This window comes from Caretta caretta, chromosome 21 (genome assembly GCF_965140235.1).
Source record: "Caretta caretta isolate rCarCar2 chromosome 21, rCarCar1.hap1, whole genome shotgun sequence".
In the NCBI taxonomy this organism is placed as follows: domain Eukaryota; kingdom Metazoa; phylum Chordata; order Testudines; family Cheloniidae; genus Caretta; species Caretta caretta.
This window is the reverse complement of record NC_134226.1, coordinates 11,242,125-11,269,496: the sequence shown is the minus strand read 5'-3', so window position 1 is coordinate 11,269,496 and position 27,372 is coordinate 11,242,125. Positions and strand designations below refer to the sequence as shown.

The following is a 27,372-nucleotide window of genomic DNA, read 5'->3' as shown; positions in this document are numbered from 1 at the left end:
TTCACTTGCAAAGCCTCCAGCGCCCCTTGCAGGATTCTGTCTGCAAATGACATGCAGAACAACTTTGCTGCCAATGCTAATCACAACAGCTGAAGCATCTGGGGAAATCAGCTTTATTTTACAACTGGGCATTCAAAGGTGACTGGATTACATGCCTTTTGGAGAGGGTAGAGGGTGGCAAGAGAGGAGAAAAATGTCTCAACTCTGAGAATCATACTAGACTCCAGAAGTTTCCTTATAGCCAAGGAGTTAAACCATAAACAAAAATACGTCCTAACAAAGTAAGTGACACTCACTGTATAAAACCCCCTCAGCGGCCCAACACCATGCTGGATACACAGAACCAGAACCATTGGTAACCCAATGCAATTAATAAGCAGCAGATTTAAAACAAACATTCTTCTCTCAATCCACTGTGAGCCTGTGGAACTCCTTACCAGGGGATGTTGTGAAGGCCTACAGCATAACTGGGTTCAAAAAAAAGAACTAGATAAGTCCCTGGAGGATAGGTCCATCAATGGCTATTCGACAAGATGGTCCAGGATGCAACCCCACACTCTAGGTATCCCTAAACTTCTGACCGCCAGAAGCTAGAACTGGATGACAGGGGATGGATGACTTGATAAATTGCCCTGTTCTGTTCATTCCTTCTGAACCATCTGCAACTGACAAGTATCAGAAGACAGGATACTGGACTAAAGAGACGATTAGTCTGGCCCAGCATGGCCATACTTTTCTTACAGACTTGGACAAAAAACTGACAGACGACGGTAGGAGTGGTTACACGCAGGGAATACTATCGAGGGAGCACACACATCCCAAGCAGGAAACGGAGGAGATCCTGATTGCTCTAATCAAGCTTAGTGGTGGATCTAAAACTTATTTCCAACTACGCAGCTGGGTACTCAGCCTGTATCAAGAGTGCGGTAGTGTATGGGAATGAAGATAAACACTTTCTATATTCCTTAAAGAGACAAATAAAAACACACATGGCTACGTACAGGCCTGATTCCTGCTGCCTTAAGACCCGTTGTCTCTGCTTCCTTATTCACAGAGTCTCTGTCTGAAGACCTCCCACTGGCCAGGCTGTCCAATGAGTGGCAGGATGTCGCACTGTATAAAGCTTCATAAGGACACTCCTCCTCTTGGTTCATTTCAAAGTCTATGATCAGTTCAGTCACTGCTTTCTCCACATCACCTGGAGGGAATGAAGAATGCCCCATCAATCACACGTTGAAAACAGCAGGAGCCACACAAATCAGGACTACAAGCAAGCCGCATGGATAAAAATTGATGATTTGCAAAGGGAGGAGGGTTTTTTGTTTTTGTTTAAAATCAGATATTTTGGATTTTGTTATTTAAATTATAATAAGTTTTTCTTTTTAAAATAGACGTGTTTAAAAATAAATCTGAATTTAACAATATATGTTAAGGCCTAAACGTTGAACCATGTTTCGATAAGAGAAGTTTACGTATCTAAAACATTTAAGGTTATTTTGTTTAATAAAAATAAATTGTATGCTGCTGTATTTAATAAAATTCCAGTTATAATTCTAATGCAGCTTGACACAAATAAGTAAAAAAATCTAGTAAATAAGCAATATATCAGTCATTCTCTAACATACTAAAAGTGTAGAATTAATAATCTGAAAATATTGAGCTATATAATTGCTCAAGTGTATATATAGTATAACCCTGTCCACAGCAAAAAGATGTACCAAGTTTACCGTAAAGACTATTTAGTTGTAAATCAACATGCTTTAATGGATATATCAACCAATGAGAAGGCACCTTTCTTTAGAACTATAACTGAAGCACAAAGAGAAAAGCTGATTAAAATTGATTACTTAAACTGAGCTTTCCACTTGGTGGTTTAAATCATGAAGAAATCTGAGCCCTTGGCGATTATATTTGTGAACTCGTGGCGGGCGGGAGAGATCCCAGCGGACTAGTTAAGGGCAACTCTGGTACCTATATATAAAAAGGGGAATAAGGAAAAGCCATGGAATTATAATCCAGTCAATTTAACTTCGGTACCCAGAAAGATAATGGAGCAAATAATCAAGCAATCCATTTGTAAGCACCTAGAAGATAATATGGCAATAAGTAATGGTCGATATGGATTTGTCAAGAACAAGTCATGTCAAACCAACCTAATATCCAGCCTTGTGATAGGGGGAAGCAGCAGATGTGATATATCTCAACTTTAATACAGCTTTTGTTATTGGCCCACATGACCTTCTCAAAGCACCAATTAGGAAAATATATAGTAGGTGCACAATTGGTTGGAAAGCCATACTCCGAACGTAGTTATCGGTGGTTCACAGTCAAGCTGGAAAGGCATATCGAGTGGAGTCCCGCAGGGATCTGTCCTGGGTCTGGTTCTCTTAAATATCTTAATAAATGATGTGGATAATGGCATAGAGTACACTTATGAGTGTACGAATAGGATTGGGAGAGGAAGGGTTGCAAGCATTTTAAAGGACAAGATTAGAAGTCACAATGATCTTGACCAACTGGAGAAGTGGGGGGAAGAATAGCTTAGTGGTTTTAGCATTGGCCTGCTAACCCCAGGGTTGTGAGTTCAATCCTTGAGGGGGCCATTTAGTGATCTGGGGCAAAAATTGGGGATTGGCGGGTTGGACTAGATGACCTCCTTCCAACTCTGATATTCTATGAAATGGCCTGAAATAAATAGGATGAAATTCTGTAAGGACAAACTACTACACTTAGGAAGGAATAATCAATGGCACAAATACAAAATAGGAAATGACTGCCAAGGAAGGGGTACTGCAGAAAAGGATCTGGAGGTTATCGTGGATCACAAACTAAATATGAGTCAACAATGTAATACTAATACAAAAACAAAGCAAACATCCTTCTGAGATGTATTAGTAGGAGTGTTGTAAGCAAGACATGAGAAGTAATTATCCCACTCCACTCAGCACTGAAAAGCCCTCAACTAGAATCCTGTGTTCAGTTCTGGGTACCAGAAGAGATGGATAAATTAAAGTCCAGAGGAAAGCAGCAAAAATGATTAAAGGTCTAGAATATGACATCTGAGGAAAGGTTGGGGAAACAAAACAAAAACTCACCCTGAATTTGTTTAGGCTAGAGAAGAGAAGACTGAGGGGGAACATGATAAGAATCAAGTACGTAAAAGGTTGTTATAAAGAGGAGGATTCTCCTTAACCACTGAGGACAGGACAAATAGTAATGGGCTTAAATTGCAGCAAAGGAGGCTGAGGTTAGACATTGAGACATAACTGTAAGAGTAGTTAAGCCCTGGAAAAAAAGTTATTTAGGGAGGTTGTGGAATCTCCATCATTGAAGGTTTTTAAGAATAAATTGTCTAACCTACAGATGTTTGTCTAAACACCTGTCAGGGATAGTTTAGATAATACTTAGTCCTGCCTTAGTGCAGGGGCTGGACTAGATGACCTATCGAGGTTCCTTTCACTTCCACATTTCTGTTTAAATTGTTTTGATTTAAATCAATTGACTCTACAAGCAAATAAAAGAAGTGGCCTAGCAACTGAACAACAATCTAGGCTGCATGCATCACTGCTTAGATATCATGAGGCACACCCACACAAGGGCCACACAAACTCATTAGGGGTTGCCCCATTCAAGAACAGCTGCTGCCATTTTCAGTTCAGTTTGATGTCTTACCCACAAGACTGCTCAAACCATGCTAGCAATAAGCCTTTTTTGACTTCACCAGTGTTTAGCCTGGACTTCCTTGATCAATGCTGGAGAAGGATTTTTCCCTCAGTTATAAAAACCTGTTCTATAGACCAGACAGTCTCCACCAGGGTTGTGTGTCACTACCATGCACCCCTGGAACACAGCCAATCCTTTGGTACTCTCTTTAAGGGAGGATGCGCCACATACATAGGAAGCACTGCAGTCGATTTTACCGGATATGTTTGGTACTTTATGGATCATTTTACTGGTCAAGCAGAGCAGTAGCAAAGACGAGAGCAAACAAACGGCAGCTCCCTCTGGATTTATGGAGGCATCCACCCACCCCCAGGGGCAACAGATGGGATCTGTTATGCAAGTCAGATTTAAAGAACCAGGGGTGAGAGGGAAGGGGAATCATTGGTTTCAGACTATTTGGCTTTCTGGGCACAAAGTATGACTTTTGGATCTATTATAACTGAACCTTATCTCTTCTATACTCAGAGAGCAGTGCAATCATAAATAGTCATCTGCACACCCATCTGGAACTCAAGCCCTGCCTCCCAGACAGCAAATTTCATACCCTGTGATATCCGGACTGCAGGTTCAGTGGCAGGAATGACAGGTGTTGGCAGAGCCTTCTCTGCTGCTTTTGCGCTCCTCTTCCCAATTGTGTGATCTGTGCAGGAAAGAGAAAAAAGCAACATTCAAATAGCGAGAAGCTCACCAGCGGGGTTGCCACTTACCCACGTTAGGCAGACAGTCCTGTTCCCTGGTTCAATATCATGCACGCCACATTCCCACCTTGTGGATCAGAACTAAGTGACTATTCTGAAAGCTGCTGAGCTACATATTAAGATGGCTCAAAAGAAATCTAAGTGCAGGGTTACATCTCGGAGCTCAGCTCACACAATAGGAGCGGATTACCCCTTTAATCACATGTCCAGGGTTAGGAATAATGACACTTTGAACTTCTGCAGAATGCCTTTCATCAGAGAACTACAAAGTGCTTTACAGATCAACTAATTAAGATGCACACCCAACCTTATCAAGCAGATGACTATGTAGCTGTTTTGTGAGATACATACAACATTGAGAAGAGGCAGTGTACTTGTGTGGACCAGCACAGGACAGTCAAGAGACATGGTTTCTAGTCAGGGACCCACGATAACAAGCAAGACAGCTAGGGTAAAAATACTAAGTTTAAACACCTGAAATTAGACATCTGAGTTTAAGTGTCCCACTCATGATACTTAAGCCTTGAAAACTTTCAGTCTTCAAGCAGGCTTCGTTTCCCCATTTGTAAAAATGAGGACAGTATTTGGCAACTTCACAGGAGTAGCATGAAGTTTAATTAGTTCTTGTTTGCAGAATGCTTTTAACCTATGACACTCTGCACAAATGCTTAGTATTACGAACAGTTACATGCAAGATGTGACAAACACCATATCCAACTGAAAGAAAATTTAAAGGAGAAAGTATTACCCAAGTGGGAATCTAGCTAGGATGTCAGAGTTAACTCCCCAACCTTGTGCAAAGGGTCATAGGGCCTTTTATTCCCACAAGTAATCAAGACCTCTGTTTTAAGGATCATCTGCAAGATGGCACCTCCTAGAGCATCATGATGAAACACTGGCAGGGCACAGAATCAGTGACTCAGAAAGAGTACCACCAACTGAGGTAAAGCATGACATCTGGCAGCATTCCTAGATGCTTCTCTCCAAGGACTGTCCTGGCCTGAAGATGCTTAGTTTGTGATGTTGGCTGGGATCACGGAACATGATCATATGGCTACAGCCACATGTACATTTAGACAGAAAAATAAGTATGAATGACTAGAAACACACACTCACTCTATTTACCTTCAATGAGAGCTGCTATTTGTTGGCTTTTCTGAGACGGAAGTTCCCTCACAATATCCAGAGCTGTCAGGCCTCTGTTATCTTTTATATTCACATCAATACCTAGAAGAGATAAAGGCGGGCAGGGTGAGGGAGCATTTTCAGACTAAAGCGACAAAGCTAATTTCTTGTAACTGAGTCATGTCTTAGATGCTCTTCTCGTCATTTCCAGGGCTGAGTTAAAGAAATTCTTCCTCCAAAGAGACCTAAGACCCAACTACCCAGAGAATACCTCTTCCATGAGTCACTCAGAGGAACTATTCTTCCATCACTGGCTGATAAGAGAAAAATGTTGCCACCATACACCATTCCCTTATCACATGCTCCTGGTAAAGCGTCTCCAGGCTATTGTGTCAAAATGTCGCTCTCTCACCTGCAGCCAGCAATATTTGTACCACGTCTGTCTTGCCAAACAAAGCAGCCTCGTGCAAAGCACTGCCCTTCTCAGTCTGTAAAAATTAAACAATATTCCATGAGCCCAGATTGTGAACAGGAACCCTAAAACATTTTAGGGATTGATAAAAACAGGAAAGAAAGTAGATGCATGCACAGTACACGGACAAAAGCAACTCACTGCAACCAATACCCATTACTGGAGTCACACTGTGAGAGAAGCTATTCTGTGGCATTAAGAATTTGGGGTGGGAAGAAGGTTTAACATAGGAGGGCCTCAGAATTATAAACAAAGTAAAAACTTCCCAAAGTTTATTTAGAGTGGTTGTTCTCCCACAGAAGGAAAGACAGATAAGACATACAAGTTTATTTCTGTGCTAACAGAAGTGGTTTGGTAGGAAGAGAACAAGTTCTCTCCACCCCTTTTGGGGACACATTTCACTGCTGTATATCTGCCCCATGAGGGACCCCCCAACACCGCCAAGGACTGAATAGGAGACTGAGCTATTCTCATCCTTAAAGCAGAGTCCTCCAGGACAGAGGTCAAGAGAAGCGAGAAGCTTGCCCTACCACTACAGTGCCTTTTCTATGGGGAGGACTCCAGCCTCCCCAGCTGCTCTCTGACCCCTTTCACTTGCACTAGATTCACATACTGACTGACAAGATACCTGGTAGTTGCTATCCATGCCGGCATCTAGGAGGACATGGACTACAGCTTTATGTCCATTCCTAGCTGCCAGGTGCAAGGGTGTGTGCTTCTTAGTGTTGCAGCTTAAAAGATTGGGGTGAGCATTCAGCAGCATCTTCACAACCTCCAGCCTTCCGTAGAGCGCGGCCAGATCCAGAGGCGTCTCGAACTTGTTATTGCGCATCGTGGGGTCCGTCAGCTCCTCCAGGAGAACCTTCACAACTTCCGTGTGGCCATACTGAGCAGCACAGTGCAGCGCGGTCTCATTGTCGTTATTCTGAAGGGTCATAAACACAGCAGCGGTCAGAAGACTGAAGAAATGAGCCCTTAGGTGCCTCACTCTCAAAACCATTGAAGTTTAAATGTAAAAACAAGACAAACAGCAAGTAGTGGGGATGCAATAAATCCGTTTGAACATAAAGAGCCCAGAGCAGTGTTTTGGTCACGTTCCTACTCCCATTTATCAGGCACAGGTACCCTTCATAAACTGACCAACCCACCCAAGAAAAGCCTGTAGAAAGTCTCAAAACATTCATCAACTGACCTTTACTTTCTCAGCTATGGGAAGCAGTTGCTGTACACAGATATACTCTGCTTTCAAAGCACTGAACACAAAAGCAAGAGGCCATATAAAAATTAGAGGACTGCCAAGTTTCTGTGGATTGTCATTTACTTTGCAAGCTCTTGCAGGCAAGGTCCCGTCTTATCTATGAAGCATTCAACAGTCTTGGGCACCATAACAATAAGTAAATGCAAAATGTAACAAGCAAACTACAGTATGGATTCCATCTACAGTAACTTAATCGCCATTGTTTAAAATTTAAACTTCAATTGTTTTTAGAATCCAGTCATTTCTCCTATGACTGAGGTTTTGATTCTTTTGCAGCCATTCCACTTTTACAATTCTGAAGCTTGTAAGCAGAACATTTCAGAAAGTATGCAGTATGTTTACATTATCACATGCAAAAATGTGAATTTAAGAAATTTAGTGAGCAGCACAGCTCTGTGCCAACCAGACCTCCCGAGGCAAGGCCCTCAATTCAGCAGTGGGCAAGTGTCTAAGCCACAAGTGAATGCCTCTACAGTGAAAGCCTGATCCAATTAATACATGCAGCATCTGTCAAGTTAAAAAAAAAATCAGCAGTGCAGAGTAACTATAGGCAAGCAACCCGAAAAAATTTTTCATTTCCAGGTGCAAAATGTGTGAACACCTTCCCTGGATTTAAGCCAGTCTGCTTTCAACTCATAAGCTCCATTAAAATTTCTAATTTTACTACTGTGTATTATATACACAGAAATATTTCTGTTTAACATTCAAGTACTTACTGGTGTCTGCTTTGACGCAAAAACCTTCAGTACAAACTTGTGCTTTCTCTGCTGCTTTCACAGCAGTTCTAACCGTGGCACAAAATTCTTTTTGCTATACTTCCCTTTTTAAAAAAAGGATAGCTATTTTGTCTAGCTAGATTTCATTGCATATGGCCAAAAGGTTTCCAGGTTGCTTTTTTTGTGAATGGTGTTTTGTGGATTATGATTTGCAGAGGAAAGTCTCAATATTTTGCACCATTTGCCATTGAAATAAGCTGTGAACTGGTCGGGATCTACACGTGCTTTAATCCTACTAATGTGTTAAATCACAATCTAAAGATTACAAAACTCATGCATGCAAACTCCCATTGGTTATCTGGTATTTGACTGCATCATTTTTCAGCCACGTGAAATGCATAAGGAAAGTAGGGAGCTGTGGAAACAGCCTCTACAGTCATGACTCACTTATAAAAACAAACAGAATAAGGAAGTGAGAAGCCTCAACAGCCACATGCAGAAATAAGCAACATTTATAAGAGAAATGTGTGGGAGATGCAGGGTATCACTATTAGAGTACAAGTTTAACAGAGAGTAACAACACAGGCTAAGCAGCCATAAAGAAAGCAAGCGAGCACGGGGAGCCAGGCCAGTGAATGCAAAGTGAAGAGGACACAACGTACAGTTAAGCAAGGGAAAGATACTGAATTGCTAACAGTGAACACCTAGCACCCCTTATCTGTACATCTCAAAGCATTTACCATGGTTGGGAAGTAGCATTAGCCTCATTTTACAGATGGAATCCAACCCATCTCAGTAATAACTGAACAGCTTCTCCATGACAGTGAAACGAGTCTGGGGGGTCTCAGAAGGCAAGTGCCCACATCACACAAACATTAAGCAATCTTCCCAATCTCTGCAGAATGGTGCGGAGACTGTTGTGCTCACTCCTAGAGCGGATTTCTCCCAGCAGGCGCAATGGTGGGACAGTGTGAGGGGAAAACTCCTTGCCAGAGACAGCATGAGCGCAGAAAATTTCCACCATTAAGGCTGCCAGCCTAGAACCTTTCACCAGCACAAAATTCATACCCCTCAAATAGATCCACACAGCACTGCATGCATACAGAAGTGTATACCTGTTGAAGGAGTGTCTCAGAAACAGCATTAAATAATTTTCTAATAAGTATTCCTTAGGTCCTCTACCTTCAGATGGCAATCTGGTCCAAAGAGGGAGGGGTCATGACCACCCTCTCTTTCCTTACAGAGAGATGGGAGGAGGCCCTGAAACTATGGATGGGACCCTAAACCTTTTTCCTTTTCTAATATGGGGTCACAGGATGAAACAGACTGTACTAACAGTATCTAAACCAAGTCTTTCTCCACCACTGAATGAGAGCCAGAAGCTCCTGTGAACTCAGCTGCATAAATGCTCATTGTCTCAGCAGCAGACAGCAAGAGCTGGTATCTTCATGGGTCTCCACTCCTTCTACTAGGAGAAATGGGAGGTTCACTATCCAGGTTTTCCGTTGTACATGCACTCACTTGGACTTTTGAGCCTAGATTGCATTTACCCTGAAATCACTTCCCTTATGTTAATAACGGAAAGTTATTTAGGGCAAACATACACAGAGCAACCAATACCAAACATACAAATCAGAAACCCACAAATGCACTGTGGGGAGCAGAGAAATGGACAACGGGGAAAGCTATGAACACCCAACAGCCAAGGCAAGCACTGAAGCTATTCAGGGCAGAGGAGACTCACCTCCATGCCCCAAATCACCACCCCAAATGAGGGTGGAGAATGACAAAAGGGCAGACCCCCTGGTTACTCTATGGTGGGAGACAAAACTCCTTCCCAGGAGCCAGAGACAGTGAGACGTCATGTTTCAGACTTACTAGTCAAAGACAGATAAGAACAATGGAGACCCTAAGTAGGATCCAGGGACAGCACTCCTGTAGCAATCCCACCACCGCCCCTCTTCACAGCAGTTGGGAATAGGAAGTTGGGCTTCCTACCAGACTTGGCCCAGGGACCTCTGAGTAGAGAAGCAGAAGAGGGGAAAAGCCTCAGCTTACGCATCAGCCTCTGGAGCTAGTAGGTGTCTGGTAAATTTTTCCAACGCTGGTAACTACGTACCTACCATACCCCTTATCAGACCTGAATCCTATGCCTTTCACAAACACGACACTTTGCACTGGAGCATTCAATACGAACATTTCAACACACCTTCCCACGATTTTCGTAGTTCCCTCTCCTAACACATTATCTGGGCTTTCTTGCTTTGCGCATTTCTAAGAAAAAGTGCTCTCAGGCTATAAAACCCTTTGGAAAGCCTCCATGCAGGGCCCAGCTATGCTCCCAGTCCTTCATGCACTCACTGAAATACAATCTGAAACACACAGACAGCCTTCTCACTGTGATTGCATCCCAAGATGAAAGAAGAAACACTTGCTGAGCAACACCCAGGCTACTTCTCCACTAAGCAGCGTGCCATAACATTCCGATATAACAGGGTAGGGAAGTAGCCAGAAGCTCTGGGATCAGTTACAGCATCACCATTCCACACAAGAGTCTGCAGTCCCCTTGCACGCCCATGAATGCAAAAAGGAACTCCACGCGGGACACAGGATTGAACGGATTCTCCCATTTCTGTAGGTGCCCAACACTGCCAAACACAAACATTTCAGAAAAAGGATCCCCAGTTGTCTGGCCATCCATCGGGTGGGTTCACTGCCCAGTTTTATTTGCAGACTGGAGATGGTATGCTTCCACTTTTATCAGTGGCCCATGCAGATTTTATAGCACACATTAAACCCAATCTCCATTATTTGTTTGTTTCCAGAGAGCAATTAAAAAGATACAGAGAACTTGTGTGGCATAGCTTGTTTTTCCTTTAACTGCAGGACTGAGAGCTTTTCTACTCTGGTTTTGGTTAACTGGTCAGTTTCTTCACAGGAGTTAGCCAAATTAAAGGAAATAACAGTTACAAAAACAAAGATAGCACTCCCTCATCTCCTTAACTTAATTATACCACTCATTATACACAGCTTCCTCAGGTCTGGAATACCCTATAATCAGGTCACCTGCAGCGTACATTGCAGGGACCATCTGCTCAGTTGTAGGGGGGAGGGATAGCTCAGTGGTTTGAGCATTGGCCTGCTAAATCCAGGGTTGAGAGTTCAATTCTTGAGGGGACCATTTAGGGATCTGGGGCAAAAACTGGGGATTAATCCTGCTTTGAGCAGGGGGTTGGACTAGATGAACTCCTGAGGTCCCTTCCAACCCTGATATTCCATGATAGGCATCTTTTTTTAAACCTGTCAGAAGCACCCAAGTCTTATTTTTGAAACAGTGGCTCCTAAGTCACACTGACTTCCAATGACACTTAGCTCACACTTGAGTGACTAAAGGACTTAGGGGCCTTAGGTGCTTTTGAAAAAGTTATCCTAAATAAAATGCAGTTCTCTTTTTAACTTATGATCAGTGCACCAGGAGCCCAAGGAAAATCTTTTAAAAATATCCTTTACAAAAACCAAGTCCACAAAAAAGATATGACTAACTTAATATCTCTAGAGATATTTTAGCTCAGTAGCACTGCATTGCAGCACTTTTCACAAGAAACACTGACAAACTCCAACATTATTTTACAAAGCTCCTTTTAACACATTAAATTCCCCATCCTTAGTATGTGTTTCCACAGAAAAGACTTGTTGCTGTAAAATTCCACCTTTAAAAAAAAATGGAGAAAATGTGATCTTCAGTTACACATTTTTATTCAAAAAGAGGTATGCACTGGAGTTTATTTCCTGTAACAGATATCTGCAAATACAATCACCCTACTCCCCCATCAGCTGGCAAGCCCCAGAACTCTGCCTGTGTACGGTACTGCAGATCAAGCACAGTTGAACTTTTAACTGAACTTTGAAGAACTAAAATCTGCCATGGCTGGATGACTCCAGAAGATTTGTCCAGAAGCCATCCTGGGTTGATAGTTGAAAACAGAATCATCTCATGATAAATCAGCGGGCTATTATATCACTTGCCTGAAGCCTGGCTATAAATAAAACTCAATTAAACACGGCAGGTGTCTGAGCAAAATACTACTGTCTATCCACTGGCAGACAGAACAAATGACCTTAGAAACATTTTAATCTGCTTCACTGGATGGTAAGTTCTTATTTTTGTGCCCTTTTTTGGATCAAGATTTCCTGAAAGCAGAGAGAAAAACCAACAGGCAAAAAAAACACAGGGACAGAAGACTGGGGATAAAGAGCCAGACACAAAACACAAGGACTCAACACCAAAACAAGAGACCGATGCAACAAGCAAAATGGGAGGTCTTAGATGGTACAGACATTACTGTCCCCTGCCACCAAAAGCATTAGCTATCCATTTAGAAAAATAGTATAATGTCACTACAAAGGAGATTGGTCATTCACTCTGGAAACCCCATGAAGAAAATGCAGCCATCTTTAAGCAAGAAAAAAAAATACCCATTCGTTCAATTTCTGCTCAGTAATAATCTGAGGATGTGAAACAAAATCTGAAGCATTTTAATGAAATTGTTACCTTTTGGAAGTCATCCAACCAAATTGACCATCACCACGAATCTCATATGTTTAAGTATTGAAAGTAGGGAAGAGATTTCCCTAAATAATCTCTCTAGAACTGGCTTAAAGAAACCCACAAATAAATGGTTGCATTTTACTGTTCCTCAAGTGGCTGGAAACCAAGCAGGCATCAGCCAACTAGATGACAATACACCTGGATGCATGAAAGTGCAGCTTGGAGTAATGATGCAGTGAAATCCTGACAGCGAAGTACACACCTTGGCATTGATATAGGGGTCAAAAGGGCCGTACTTTTTGAGTTCTTTGATCTCAAGAGTATTCTACAAAAAGGAGAGGAAAAAAGAAAAATGTGACAATGAAATGGGTGAGATACAGCAACAAAGCAATGGGTGACTCTGAAAGGGTGGGGATGACAACATAGCATCTCATTCCAGTTAACTACACCGGTCATTCCAGCTGGTAGATTGCATAATTTGAACCACTGTGCACAGCATTTACAAACCTTTAAAACATAAAATGTGCAGGCTATTTAATAGACTTTATAAATGAACAAAGGTTCCCACTCAAGACCAAACATTAGAGAAACATTACCGTGAAGAATTACGCTCAATTCCATCTTCTGCACAGGTTTCTTTCATACCTGTCCTACTCTAACCTCAGGCAACAGATGCACTAAGACTTACATGATCACTTGGTTGACTCCATCACAGATTGATTGTAAACAGTTGAGTATGCTTCTTAAATCTGTTTACAACCAATATATTTAAATAGAACAGATTGGCTGCCTGCAGCTGTGCTGCGGGGCACTACTAGGCCTGGAGCTGAAACATGATTGCCAAACATAATGTAATCAAAGACATTTTCGATGTGCACATTTAGCTATTCTTACTTAATCAAGGAGTGGTAATAATTAGCATTGACAGCACTTTTCATCCTCACGGTGCTTTACAAACTACTAATTCAGCCTGAGAATGGCCTCGCGAGGCAAGGAACTCCATTTTACTTACGAGGAACAGAGAATTTAAGCGTCTTGTGCAAGGTGTCACAGGGAGTATGTGTCTCAGCCAAGTTTAGAACTCCAGAACTCCTGAGTTCCAGTCCTTTCCTCCAACCACTAGGGAACACCTCTATAATAGGGGAGGTTTACTGATAGTCTGAATGGTACTAAAGAACACATTTGCCTCCCAGTCTGCAAATAGGAGGACATTACTTAATAACAGGCTGCTTCCTTAACCAAATGCTTAGCTAAAGGGCAAAATCATAGAATCATAAAACCATAGACCTTGAGAGGTCTTCTAGACAATCCCCTGCACTCAAAGCAGGACTAAGTATTTGTTTATATCCAGCAGCCACCTGTCTAAGTGAGTGGACATGCATTTCACACGTACTCTTATTTGTGTCAGAGATGCATGGAGAAAACACGACAGGCTTTCATGGGAAAGCTACACAGGGAAGTTAGCACTCCAAGATGAGAAGACAGCACAGAACAACAGATTGATACAAGCCAAGCCAACCTGCATCCCACTCAAAGACCAGGGTGCAGAAAGGAGGCTATCTTACTTGATCATCTCATCCAATTGAGAGGACTGTGCTTTAGGATCAAGTTATAGTTCTTTATTTGGGGTAGATGCAGGCCATATGCTTTTAAAAACCCACACAATTAGTCAAGTGGGCACAAGTACTTAAAAAAAAAAAAAAAAAGCACTAGGCATGTGGGGTCAACCAAAGACTTAACGCTGCTTTGATTAGTTCCCGACAGAAAGAGCCAGTATATATCCTTTGACAGTACTAGCAATCTTCACTTAATCATCCAGCAACTGGAGAGGAAATAAATAATAGCCAGTGTTTGTTCTGAAAACCCAGTCGGAGAGCAGATCGCCACTTCCCAGGCACTCTGTGGTTGACTGCTCACTTTCACACCCAGCCACTCAAACTTTGATTTAACCCATCAGCATTAGAGCACCACAGCAAATAACAGTGTTTCCAACATTCAAACCCATCCATTTCCAAATTGCTCAGCACCTTGTGTCGTACAGCTGACATTCCTTTCCACCCTAGGAGTACCAATCTGCTGGTACATTAGACACCAAAAGGAGGAGGAAGATATTCAGACCTGTTCATTCACTTTAGTGTGGGAGGGTCCCTGATGGATGAGAAGTTTTACTATCTCTGCGTCTCCTTTCCAGGCTGCCAAGTGAAGAGGGTAACAACCTTTGCAGTCCGCCACATTGGTTAGCGCATCATTCCTCAGCAGAACTTCCACCACGTCCCTGGAAAATAAGGCTATGAGTCTCCAAGATACTCAGTCGCAACATAACCAAAAAGGGTACTGTTTAGCAGTTAGCACCCAAAAAGTTTAGGCTGCTCAAGAACAGTGGTATACAAACACAACATAAAACCACAAAAAAAAAAACCAACACACACACCCCAAATCTGAACAGTAATAATTTCTTTTTATCAAAATTAAAGTTTTGTGGATTTAAAAATTCCCACAAAGCGTTGCCGAAGAATTATAGACATGTAGGGCTGGAAAGGACCTCAAGAGGTCCTTAGTCCATCTCCCTGTGCTGATTAAATATACCTAGACCATCCCTGACAGGTGTTTGTCTAACCTGTTTTTGAAAGCTTCCAACAATGGCTATTCCACAACCTCCCCAAGTAACCTGTTCCAGTGTGTAACTATCCTTAAGAGTTAGAACGTTTTCCTAATACCTAAGGTTTAGGTTAAATCTCCCTTGCTGCAAATTAAGCCAATTGTTTCTTGTCCTATCCTCTGTGGACACTGGATCACCATCCTCTTTATAACAACTTGTTATCTGAAGACTTGTATCTCCCCTCAGCCTTCTCTTTGCTAGAAGAATTTCCACATAGGTCATACTTTCTAAACTTGTGATCATTTTGGTCACACTGGTGGAAACCTGTTCTTCAGACATGCTGCACAGCTGTGCAATGTGAGTCGCACCAGTGTCAATTTGTTGCATTGGTGTAAGTCACTTTTTACACCTGCATTGGTAGTGTCTGAGTGAGTGTCTCAGTGCAAAAAACCTATTGGAGGCAAGCTCCTACGGTCATGGTACAAGCCGAGTAAAACTGAGGAAAAAAGCTTTGAGGCAAAAAGTTAGGTTTTTAAAGCTATTTAAGTTTCAATACATCATCTTATCACTGTTCACTACTAGCCAAGATTCTACACATGTACTAAAGACTAGAAAAACTGCATGTTATTGTATTTAAGAAAATGTGATCAAGTAATTGGAGACAGCATTGTAATAGACATGCACATAGGGGCAGCATTAACACACATACACCAGTAGGATTCTACGGGGCTCTGTTCCTGGAGAGATCATCTTCTGGATGAGTTCCACAACAATAGGCGTTCATCAGTTGTGGTTGAAGATGAAAGTGTGTTCGAGATAGCCCAAGCATCCTAGCCAAATTTTAAGTCTGACTAATTGCATTCTGCAAAATATGCCTGTACAATTTCACCGCAATCTGGTGTTCTTCACTTCTTGTCCTGAAGGTGGTGTCGTACTGCACCACTGCCCTGTTCTATCTCTGAGGCAGCCGCATAATACTTGTGAATAAAGGAATTGTATAGCGCACGCTCTCTCTCCAGAGGCACTTTAAGGTAAGAGGCACTATAGTAAAATTGCTTACTTGTGGCCGTTCAAAGCAGCGTGGTGCAGCGGAGTGTATCCAGTACTGTCAACACAGTTCACATTTGGTCCCCTCCAGATGCTGCAAGATAAAAATCTCAAACAATAAGTCATGTACCAAATTTAGAGGCAGCCAGCTGGCAAGGAAAAGGAAAAGTTTCTGCAGAGTTCTTATGCTAAGTCTCTTATTTCAAATCAAGCCATAATAATGGACTGGCAGCTGCAATTAACTGCAGTAAGGCAGAGAACAGATATTGCACAATGCTGTGTTAAATGAGGGTAACAAACGTTACAAAGCACAACAGAGTCATTAAGTAGACTCACTACTCAGCATTCCTCCCAAAGATCTGAGTTCTCCAGCCAGAGGTTTGCTATTCCCTCACCAATGAATATCCTTAAGGCTTCTCAACAGTACATTAGATCATTAAGAAGTTTTAAAGGAACATCAGTGGCAAAAGTCTATCTAAAAATTAACCACAAGAACAGGTTCAACACCCCACACCATCAACCCACAACTAATGCTCTCCCTTCTCTGAAGGATTTTCATCAGCTGGAGGTCCCTTTTCTCAATGGTAAAAACCATTAAAGGATATGTAAGTGGGAGATTAGTTATGGGATACAGAACGTTTCATCTCTAGATCACTTATGCAAGTCCACTCTGAGTCAGTGGTGACCAAAAATAATCTCCCTCTGACAGCTGTTAGTGAGTCTGTGTGAAACAAGTAGGTGGTCTCAGAGCAGCTCCAAGAACTACTGTCACAACTGGCCTGCCTTGTTGGCAGAGTGAGACCAAGAACTTAATGGGCCATGGAGAATTAATCTTCTCTTACTCCTTAGAAGCAGCCCATCTAGAACAGGATTGAAATATACTGACACAGCCAGGGGAGAGAACATGTGGGCAGGAAGTGCGCACTACCCTTGCCCATGATGTAGTAGTAAAAGGAACTCAATTTCTAGGGCTGCCATGTCTGGCAGCTTTCACCAGCACTTAAACCTGCTTTTAAAAAGATGGGATGGGTACATCTGAACTCAGACATGCTTCCAAAGAAAGCTGTAGACTTCCATCTCTAAGAGTGCCTTCTTTTATAAGCCCCTTTTTGCTGCACATTAGCCTGTTTTGAAACCGATGCATTCAAAAGTACAGTATGATTAATTAATTGAGCCTAGAAAGGTCCCAGCTCCCATAGGCATTTTTGTTTGGCTTTTTAAAGAGAAGCAGGACTGGTGCTTGGTTGCCCTCCTCCCCTCCCCTGTTGCACTGTCTTAAAATAAGAGTGAACTGTTGCTGTTTATGAACCAGGGCTGACAATATCATTTCCTCCACAGCACGTAATCACTGTGGCTCATGGTACGATACACAGGCAACACAAGCAGTCATTAGGTTTTCTATAACAGTCATTACTCATGGGCCGCTCGCCAGAAAAATGCCACCCCCCACACACTATCAACTCAGCAGAAAGGAACTGGGGTAACACAGGAAGGGCACCAAACCAATTCGGAGTCCTATGTAGACCAAGCAGGAATTCAAATGTAAACCAAACAATTTGCTTCCCTCATTCTGACAAACATGTTCAAAAACTTAAGTTGGCCTCCCCAGCCACAAAATACATCATTGACGTTTGTTCCCATCAAGAGAACCCACGTGATCCAGCGGTTAGACTGTTATAAAAAGCCTTCCAGACATAGATAAAGGACAATAAGCAGTGTAGAGAAAAAACAACGGCCAAGGGCACTGGCGGGGAAGAGCAAGCCATGAAATCTACCTTGCACAAAGAGAAGATGGGACCTCTACTTAAATGTCCTATCCAAATACATCCCTACACAATAAACTGCATAGTCCTCAATATCTACCTCAGAAGACAGACAATATAAATCCTTAGGCTGTACACCTCATTGACGACTGGAACGCAAGAATATTGGCTTCCCTTTTCGTAGCCCATGCTGTCTTCCCCCTCAGAACACACTTAGGGACAGTGCGTAAGATGATCTGGTCCCCAGGATAGAATTGTTCCTAGAACTGTACAAGGCATTCCATCCTCAGAGGGACTGGCTTAGGGGCCTGAAAGTCAAGACTTCTTAGGACCAAATACAGAGACAAGATAAAGAGCTCGAGTGCAGTGGTTCTCAATCATGGGTACACCAGGAGGGTTGCAGCCCCCCGGATGGGGGAGGGGTCACGGGACAGGTTTAGTGGCAAGCGGGGCAAGTGCCCAGGGCCCTGCAAAGCTAAGTTACATGCTTCAGCCCTGCCACCTGGGGCTCAAGCTTCAGACCAGGCTTACAAGTGACAAACGGGCTCAGGTACAATATTTATATTCCAGTCAATTTGAGAAAGTCAGCCATTTTTCAGTACTGGTGTGCTGTGACACTCATCTTTTTAGGTCTGATTTTTGTAAGCAAGTAGTTTTTAAGTGACGTGAACTAGGGGTACACAAGACAAATCAGACTCCTGAAAGGGCTTCAGTAATCTGGAAAGGTTGAGAACCACTGCTCTAGTGGACTAAGTCTGAAGCTCAGAGTCAAGAAGGCCTGGGTGATTCATCCCAGCTCTGCTGTTAATTCACCGATCTTGAATTTTGAAAGTACAAGCAATGCAATTTCCCCGATACAAGACCAGTATCAAGGCACTACTGTGGAGCATATGTAATCTAGAAGACAAAACCCACATGGCGAGATCTATAGGAAGGATTCTTGCCTTTCTTGCCTTCAGTTCACATACAGTATTTTCACTAGCCCGCAAGTAGTACTTCTTCCAGTCCCTGTTTCCTGCAGCACAGAATGAATGAAAATGAAGTGGTCACTGAATGCGTACAGTACCGCAGATACTGCTAGCATCACTTGAGAAGCAGGGTTAAAGCCCTGGCTGTGAACTTTTAAGACGTCTTTGCATCAGCTCAGACAGAATAAACTACAGGCCAGAATCCAGGAAGTGCCCTCCCACTTTCAGCTGCCATGAAGCCTGAGTGGGATTTAGTCAATTCTAGAGCTCTGTGGTTTCCATTTGGCAGTGGGCTCATGGAGTGTGGTTACCCAGCCAATTTATTGCTGGATTTACAGTGGCAATTAATGGTTAAAATTATGGCAGAGCCACTTGTTTTTAGTCTGGGCAAGGTTATAAATGTTGTATCTGCATATCCTCTTTCATAGATTGTGCTAACCTGAACAAAACCAGAGCAAATTTAGCTATTTGGCATAAGGATAGGAAATCAGAGGGGTATAGATTCATGTTGTGTACACGCACACAGCGCCCAATGCCTGCAGTTAACCACCACCAACACTTAGTACCTATGGTATCTTTCATATGAAGATTTCAAATTACTTCATGAAGTGGATCATTTTTATTATCCCCATCTCAGCGATGGGGAAAATGGAGACTGAAAATCAAGCGACTTGCCCAAGGTCACAGCAGTATAGCAATAGCATACTTGGTTCAGAAGAAAAATCTCAGAGCTCTGAAGCAGCCACACTTCTGACATCAGAGTGTAAATCTTTTATAGATGCAGAGACCACTTTTCTTACTGGGAAAACAGGGAAGAGGGCAAGACTTTGATTGTGGAGATGGAGTATTTCCACCAGGAAGGCTTGGCTTGTTCTTATTATGAGGAGGTTTGGCTGTTGCAGGAGTCTTTATGGTATAATTTTGCTTTTTAAAAAGCAATAAAAGGTGCCCATAGTCTGCAACAGGTGACTTTTTATTCTTACTAATGGAAAAAATAAAACTCCAACTAGCCCACCTTGGTCAAAAAAAGGTCAACTCATCCCAAGGCCTAGAATGAAGTAGGGATCAAAAAGAGAAACATTTATCCTTAGGTGTTGGGATTGTGACGGAAGTAAATTAGTCTTCTCTTCCCTTTGCTCCATCTTCAGCTCCTCCTCAGTTAAAACTGCTATATAATTATTAAGCGTTCCTAGAAACCAAATCTTTGTGTATGAGGAAAGGATCAGTGCATGGCACTTGACACAAACTGAGATACTGAGTTTTTTCTTATCAGATCTAGACACAGTAAAGTGACTACATACTATGGTCTGCAGAGACCAGACTTTGAGAGGACATTGGGATGGGAGTATTTCTTTGTGGAAGATGTGCCTTTTCCTCAGAGCCGTTTGCAGTATCTGGCATAGTTACAGAAGAGGAACAATCTGAGTGGCACCTCATACCTTACCTGTAGAAAGAGTGGGTATGCCTACACTACAAATTAAAACCTGCGAGAGTCCAGGTCAATTGGTTCAGGAGGCTCAGGCTGCAGAGCTAAAAATAGCAGTGTAAGCATTTGCACTCAGGCTAGATCCTGGCCTCTGAAACCCAGGCCCCTCACCTGCTCTCAGAGCCTGGGGGCTCCAGCTCAAGCAGGACAGTCTACAGTGATATTTTTAGCCCTGCAGCTCCAGCCTGAGCCAACGGAGCTGGGCTCTGAGACTCAGTACCGCAGGTTTTTCTTAGCAGCATGGACATACCCACTGACAGAACTGTTGCAAGGAACACCACCCTTTGACCGCACAACTGAGGGAGCTTACAGCGCGGATACTAAGGGGTTAAAGTTAAGCATTATGTAGTCAAGAGTGATTGTAAAGTGGTTGCGGACAGAAAGCCAGAGTGGGAAAGGCAGCAGGCAGTTGTCATAGGAGGCTCAGATAAAGTTTTAATTAACTGGCAAGTGTTACAGTGCTTAGAAATTTGGTGTAGTTAGAAAACAGAGGCCTTTACAAGTGACAGAAGAAAGTTATTACATATTGGGGAAGAGTTACAAGCTACAGAATAATCTGTTGGTCATGTCCATTGATATAAAGAACACAAATGCACCCATCCAGTAACAAGATCTCTCAAATGGGGATTTGATACCCTCAGAGTCTGAAAGGACTTACCAAGAGGTTTGAGAGAGAGAGAGAGAACACACTTACATGCAGATTTCTCTGTTAGAGTTCATTCCCATCCAACATTGCTAAACCATTCTTGCCAGGGCTGGCTTTTATCTTTTGAACTGAAAGAGGCTTCTGAAGAGTCATGTTCTTTTTAGTAGTCTCTCATGCAATCTGGTACTGTTCTAACTAGGAGGACTGGATTGTGGCATTTTATTATTTTTTTTTAATTGCCAGAAAATACACCCCTAGTCCTCCCTGCAAAGGATTCATTCTCCTCTGCTGCAAGTTGACATTTTGCAAAAAACACCAAAGACCAGCCCTGAAGTAAAGTCCTCTAGGACCTGAACCCTCACATTCGGAAAACTGAAAGGAAATGCAATTTTGACGACAATCCAAAGCTTCTGCATCATGGAAACAGAAGCAGTGCAGATCTTTGGTGCCAAGCAGTTCGAAAGCCATTGCACTAACTGAGATAAATACTTGGTGTGCGCAGAGCCACTGAGAAGCCCAGAACAACAGAATAGAACAGGTTTGCATTGCTCTGTACTTGTACTTGTGTTCACTGTCAGAAGGTGGATGATTCTTATATCATGTTGGAGATGGTACTGTTCCCATAAGCATTTTGAAATTTTTAAGCACTGACTTTGGACTCATTAGTATCCAAGTGACGTTCACTGTCAAACCCTGTTCAGCTAACACCATCTTTTTAACAGGTTTGTTTTCCTGGGGACAGAGGATGAAGAAATGATAGTGCATAACTCCTCCTTGTAACAGTCCATTTCAAGAGGCATTTTAGAACACATACAGCAGTAAAAAAAAAAAAATCAGACATTAAAAGCCCATTAATTAAGTTGGCTTTACAAGCTGAAGACAGGAAGAACCTATGGGAAATCAGAACACTGCATACCTGTCTGAGGGGCTCAGCCTCCTTTCATGGAAACTCAGCTGACTTCTGCCTTCAATCGCTGACCTTTGACTGTGATAAGGTAGAGCAAGATATGGGCCTGCGTCTCCAAAGAGAAAGCATAACAGCCAACAGCATACAGACAGGAATGAAATGAGGGGAATAACTGCCTTTCAGGGGCATCACCCCCATTTTTATAGATGGGGAAAACTGGAAGAGTAGCATTAAAATTAGCTGCCCAAGGCCATAAAGGAAGTCAGAACTGGGATTAAAATTCATGAAGTCCCACCTCTAACAATACTATGCCCTGCCCGCAGTAGGCCAGAAGAGCGCTGACCATCTTAGAAGTCATTACACCCGAGTTCTATTCCTGGCTCTGCTGGGGAGCACTGGGAAAGCTGCTTAAAGCACAATTCCTCAGTTTCCCAATCTGTAAACCGGAGATAAAAATATTAAGCTACTTTGAGATCTACAGTGAACACAGTTATACTCTTACGTATTGAAATGATGGAGGGAAACTGTGTCCACTGTATGAAGTGTTACATGCACACATTGTTATTAAGCTATTTCCCTGATTAAAGAAAAACAAAACAGCATTCTTATAATATTCTGCGCCTCACAGCGTTGAAAGAATCATGCAATACAAGTTTCATATAATTTTCAGACAGCTAAAAGAGCAGAGACGGTTTGAAGCAGAGCTGACTAGCTTTCTGTGAATGGTTTGGTTTTTTCCCTAGCCTTACTTCAAAAAGTTTTTTGGATTTATAATATTAATCTTTGTTCTGAAGACACCAACTTCCCAGCGACAATAATCTGGGACTGGTCTCCCATTTCTTGACATCAGCTAAGGAAGAATTTTACATGTTTCTGATATCCATATTAAATGCATTTAAAAAGGAAGAACACTATGGAAACAAGGCAAGTCCTAAAAGTTACAACATCCACCTCTTCATACAGTTTTTTCTGCTCTGCTTCTCTTGCTTCAGCAAGTACCTTTGGCCCTTGGCATTTTAACTATAGCTTCCTGTTGGGGAAAATATCTGAATAAGGCACATTGCTTTAGGACACTAACTGCCCCCCAAACACACTTTTTTTTTTTTTTAACAAACCTAATTTTGCCCCCCCCGCCTCACCATCTACTTCTTTCTGCCCACAGTAGCTGATCAGAAAATCATCCAGGAGTGCTGTGCTTGGATCAAGACGAAAGTACCTCAGCGCTACTTTCCAACAGCAAGTAACAGAAGAGTCACCAATACATAACCTGGAGTCTCATTTATTATTCATATTAAAGGAGCATCTGGAAATCCCAATTAAGATTGGCATTGCATTGTCCTAGGCACTGTACAGACAGCATACGGCAGTTTTCCTGCCTTGAAGAATTCACATTATAAAATAGTTGAGACAAAAGGTGCTAGAAGTAGAATTATCCCTACTTCAGAGGTGGGGAAACTGAGGAATAGTGAGAGTAAGAGACTTGCTCAAGGTCACAAAGGAGGCCTAGCAGCTAGCAATTAAGCCCAGATGTTCTGAAACCTCATTCAGTGCCTCAACTACAAGCTCAGGTCATGAGATAATAGTAGTTAGAGTTGGAGACTTATTAGCTCATACCACCCATTATTCTCAAAGTGTAGAATACAGAGTTAATATTACTTCCTCAAGACACCAGATCTTAGCTTTCCTAATGCAAGACCGTCCTCACCTTTTCGTATTTGCCATACATACACAGGCATGGAAAATGAACACAATGTACCTCAGCAAATGCCTGACACTTTTACAGTGATTTATATTTTCAAAACATGCTATAAATATTTCTTAACAATGCTGTGAGGTAGGTTATTATTATGCCTATTTTACAGATAGGAAATCTTGGAAAATAAATATATGGCAGAACTGGGAGTACAACCTTTGACTCCTAGTCCTGTGCTTTCACTGTGAAACAACGCTGTCAAAGGGACAAACATCTTAAACAGAAGGAGTCCATGTTGCCTTCTGTACCTTTAGGGGGGGAAAAAACTCATTGGAAAATATTTTTCCAGCAACCTAACAGAGTTCAAACAGACAAATTATTATAAAGCTTGGCTTTAGCATTTTACAACTGAAGTGCCTTATCAATTATGAAAACAAATTCCGACATACTGTATCAGATGTGTGTGGCCATTTAATCCAAAGCATAATTATATAATGCATTGCAGAGAGTACAGGCATTTTAAATGCATGCATTAAGTGTCACTTAACATTCCAATCTTGTACGGGAAGCATTTGGCACGTATAATGTTCTCCCACTAACATTTGTGCCTTAAATTTTACCAGAAGAGAAACGCTAAATAAATGAGTTATTGAATATTTCAATCACCACAATATTGCCAAGCATTTTACAAAATAGGGTAGCAAGCAGCTAATAGAGACTCAATAAGGGAGACCTTTGTCACAAAGTCATGTTATTTTGAGGGTGGACTATTGTTTAGATCAAAAATCTCCTCTTCCTTCTTGTGGGATGCAAGAGGCTATAAAGCCAACTTGCTGTGTTTGAACGGGTATGGAAGGGTGATGCAGGAAGTTTGACCAGAGAGGATGCAGTGGAGCAATGTGTCATATCTACATTTATGCTGTACGTGTCCACAACATAAGCTCAGGACTTTAAAAGTAAATAAATACACACACACTAGCAGCAGATCTGGAAGCTACCAAGGACCTCAGAGGGGCCATCCCCAGCCAGCTGTTTTGATTAAAAAAAGGACACAGTTAAAGGAAGCAGGAGCTAGATCACAGAGCATTCCCAAACTTGTCAGGAATGCTTTATGAAGCCTTAAGTATTCCAGGCACTAAGCTCTTCTCCTCAGCATCAGCATTTACCCCTGTATGAGAACGACTCAGAAAGGACAGGCTATGGAGTTCATCCAGATGACAAGGGGAGGAAGACGGACTATAGCAGCCTTGGATCTACCAAGACTGTGGGGCCCACACATGGCTGAAAACATGCACTGTATGCACTAGTGAAGTCAGCGTTAAATGACTCCCAGTCACTACCTGCCAGCCACCCATTCTCCCAAGTCACACAATGTGACCTGAAAGGGCACTGTGAGAATGCAATGCCACTTCTACTCTCTGGTGCCTGCTACGGATCCAGGCAGCTACCAGCTGTGCTCGATGCTACCTACTGCTTGACTTGTTGCTGTTTGGGGCCCTAGATCCCAAATTTCTTGTCCTAATCCTCCCACAGTGACAGCACTATCACTTTGCGAAGCTCAGGCAGACACTGCAGATTGAACGTCGTCTCAAAGCTGGCCACACAATACACGTTGCTCCCTGAAGAGGGGTGGATGTAGGAATGTATCTTCAATAGTATCCACCCATTGGTACCCTAAATTCAGCATTCATAGCATCAGCCCAAGGGGGGAAAACCAAAACCATCCAGTGACAAGACCTATTAGGATGCAGAAAGGAGCAATATATCTGGCAGACAGGAAAGCAGTACCTTTACTCTATGTCCTGCACGATGAGTTCATGGCAGCTGCACATACAAATGGGACAGAGACAATCTTATTTGTGACTGCACAAACACGGAATACCTCATCATCGCCAATAATCATATCCAGGTGGTATCTGTCATCTACTCTGCCACTGGAAGCAATTAACTAAACTGGCAACTCAGACTTGGATACCTAACATTGCTGTGTCTAAGCCATGCAAAACAAGTTGTTCCTGGAATCAGGTTGGCCACAGTGATGTATTCAGGTTTGCAATTGCACAGATTGGAAGTGGCAGAACACCCTGATTATTGCAATCAACATGCAGAATAAGAGTTTTATATTGTCGGTGCTCAATTACTTACATAGTGCTTCCCTCCACCCGAAGGGCTTCAGAGCTCTTCATATGCTATGAAAAGATGCACTACTGAAATGCAGCCACTTCTGGTTGGAGGGCAGCAGACAGGTGCTCAATTAGCACACAGCACATTGCACAAGAACAGGAGAGAGAAAAGTTGGTAGTACCTACAATGAAAACCACATTGGGATCTTTAACATCTGTGCTGAGCACATAAAGTGATATGTAAAAGAGAGTCAACTGCAAGAAGAGAATCTGACCCACCTAGGATTTGAACACATGGTTCTAGGAAATCTGGATATTTCCACTTGATAGTTAAGCCACCCCCTCCAGTCGGAACACATTGAACAGTTATTAGTGGTCATCTGACAAACATTCAAAATTAATATAGGTGCATACCTATACATTTAGTGTATTTACTAACTGCAGAATTTGAACAGTACATATATAATGATGAGTGAGGTCTTTCCAAAATGTATGAAGAAAGTAAGTATGTCCCACATACTGGGGGAGAGGGGGGTATTTAACAAAAACTTTACCCATGGGGAACATGCAAGTGATTTCTGTGGGGGTCTGGATTTCTATCCAGTCAGCACTTCCTGTGTTTAAACTTCACAGCTCCAAAATTAAATGGTGTGTGTCAGTCTGAGCAAAGCAGAACCGGTTAATCTGAGGAGAAACTAATTCACACACAGGAGACCACAGAACAGCAACAAGAAATAAATGGACCCAAAGAACAGGCTGTAACAATTAGACTACACCCTTTTTCCCCCCACATCAGAAAGGCATGCCCAACCTGTTGGGAGTGCCTGGGTATGGGCAGGCATTCACAGAGACAGCGCAAGGAGTATCTGACTGTGGTATTCCCAGCTAAAGCAAGCAGGTGAAGGCATGCTGGCAGTGCTTTCCCCTACTCTAATTGCATTCCGCTATTCTCAGGAAATTTCTTTCAAGTGCAGGGAAAAGAGAAAGATTTACTAGTGCACACAATCTTTTCCAAAAGCACCTTGGTAAACAGAAATCTTGAAAACTAAGCAATGGAAGCCTGTTAAACAACAAAAAAACCCACATCTTACATTGTTAAGTGGTTTCCTTGATCAGGTGTTGTCCTCAGCAAAAGGAGGATCCTTAATTTATGAACAACAAGGATGGGACGAGTTTGTTTATTTAAAAGATACATCTTAACAAGCAGCATTACTGTTTCTGGTACTCAGGAAGTGTTTCTCCCCAGCCTCCCTTAAACAGCCGTACCTACTGACAAAAGCCTTTAAGTAGACAGTTTTGTAGATTTGTTAGCTTCTAATGGGTAGTTCTGAGACGTTCAATGCAGGTTTCCATACAATCCATACCTGAACTACCCAGCTGTATTTAATAACACTGCTTCCAATGGACCTATTTGTTTTGATATAGTTTAGAATTAGGGTTTTACTGAAGATGTGCCCATCCAAGTAATATACAGCAGGAAATCACATGGCCCAATAACCCGCAACCATCACTGCCAACCAATACAGGAAAGACAGGCTGCATAAAGACAGGTGACCTACCCAGACATTACTAAGGATGTGACACTGGGGCTGAGAATGC

The 27,372-nt window shown here is 42.3% G+C and overlaps 1 protein-coding gene across 6 annotated transcripts in view; it reads right to left on the bottom strand.

The window, feature by feature from the left end:
- ANKS1A (ankyrin repeat and sterile alpha motif domain containing 1A) overlaps nucleotides 1-27,372 on the bottom strand; it is a 156,381-nt gene that overhangs the window by 93,639 nt on the left and 35,370 nt on the right. For 4 of the 6 annotated variants that reach the window (XM_048826255.2, XM_048826257.2, XM_048826259.2 and 1 more), the window contains exons 2-9: nucleotides 16,201-16,281; nucleotides 14,660-14,816; nucleotides 12,804-12,866; nucleotides 6,647-6,943; nucleotides 5,959-6,034; nucleotides 5,547-5,648; nucleotides 4,268-4,363; nucleotides 1,002-1,198 (exon numbers count right to left, since the gene is read on the bottom strand). In XM_048826255.2, the coding sequence (XP_048682212.2) occupies nucleotides 1,002-1,198; nucleotides 4,268-4,363; nucleotides 5,547-5,648; nucleotides 5,959-6,034; nucleotides 6,647-6,943; nucleotides 12,804-12,866; nucleotides 14,660-14,816; nucleotides 16,201-16,281 (1,069 nt within the window). The remainder of the gene's footprint in view (nucleotides 1-1,001; nucleotides 1,199-4,267; nucleotides 4,364-5,546; nucleotides 5,649-5,958; nucleotides 6,035-6,646; nucleotides 6,944-12,803; nucleotides 12,867-14,659; nucleotides 14,817-16,200; nucleotides 16,282-27,372) is intronic. The other 2 variants (XM_048826258.2, XM_048826269.2) reach the window with 1 other exon arrangement.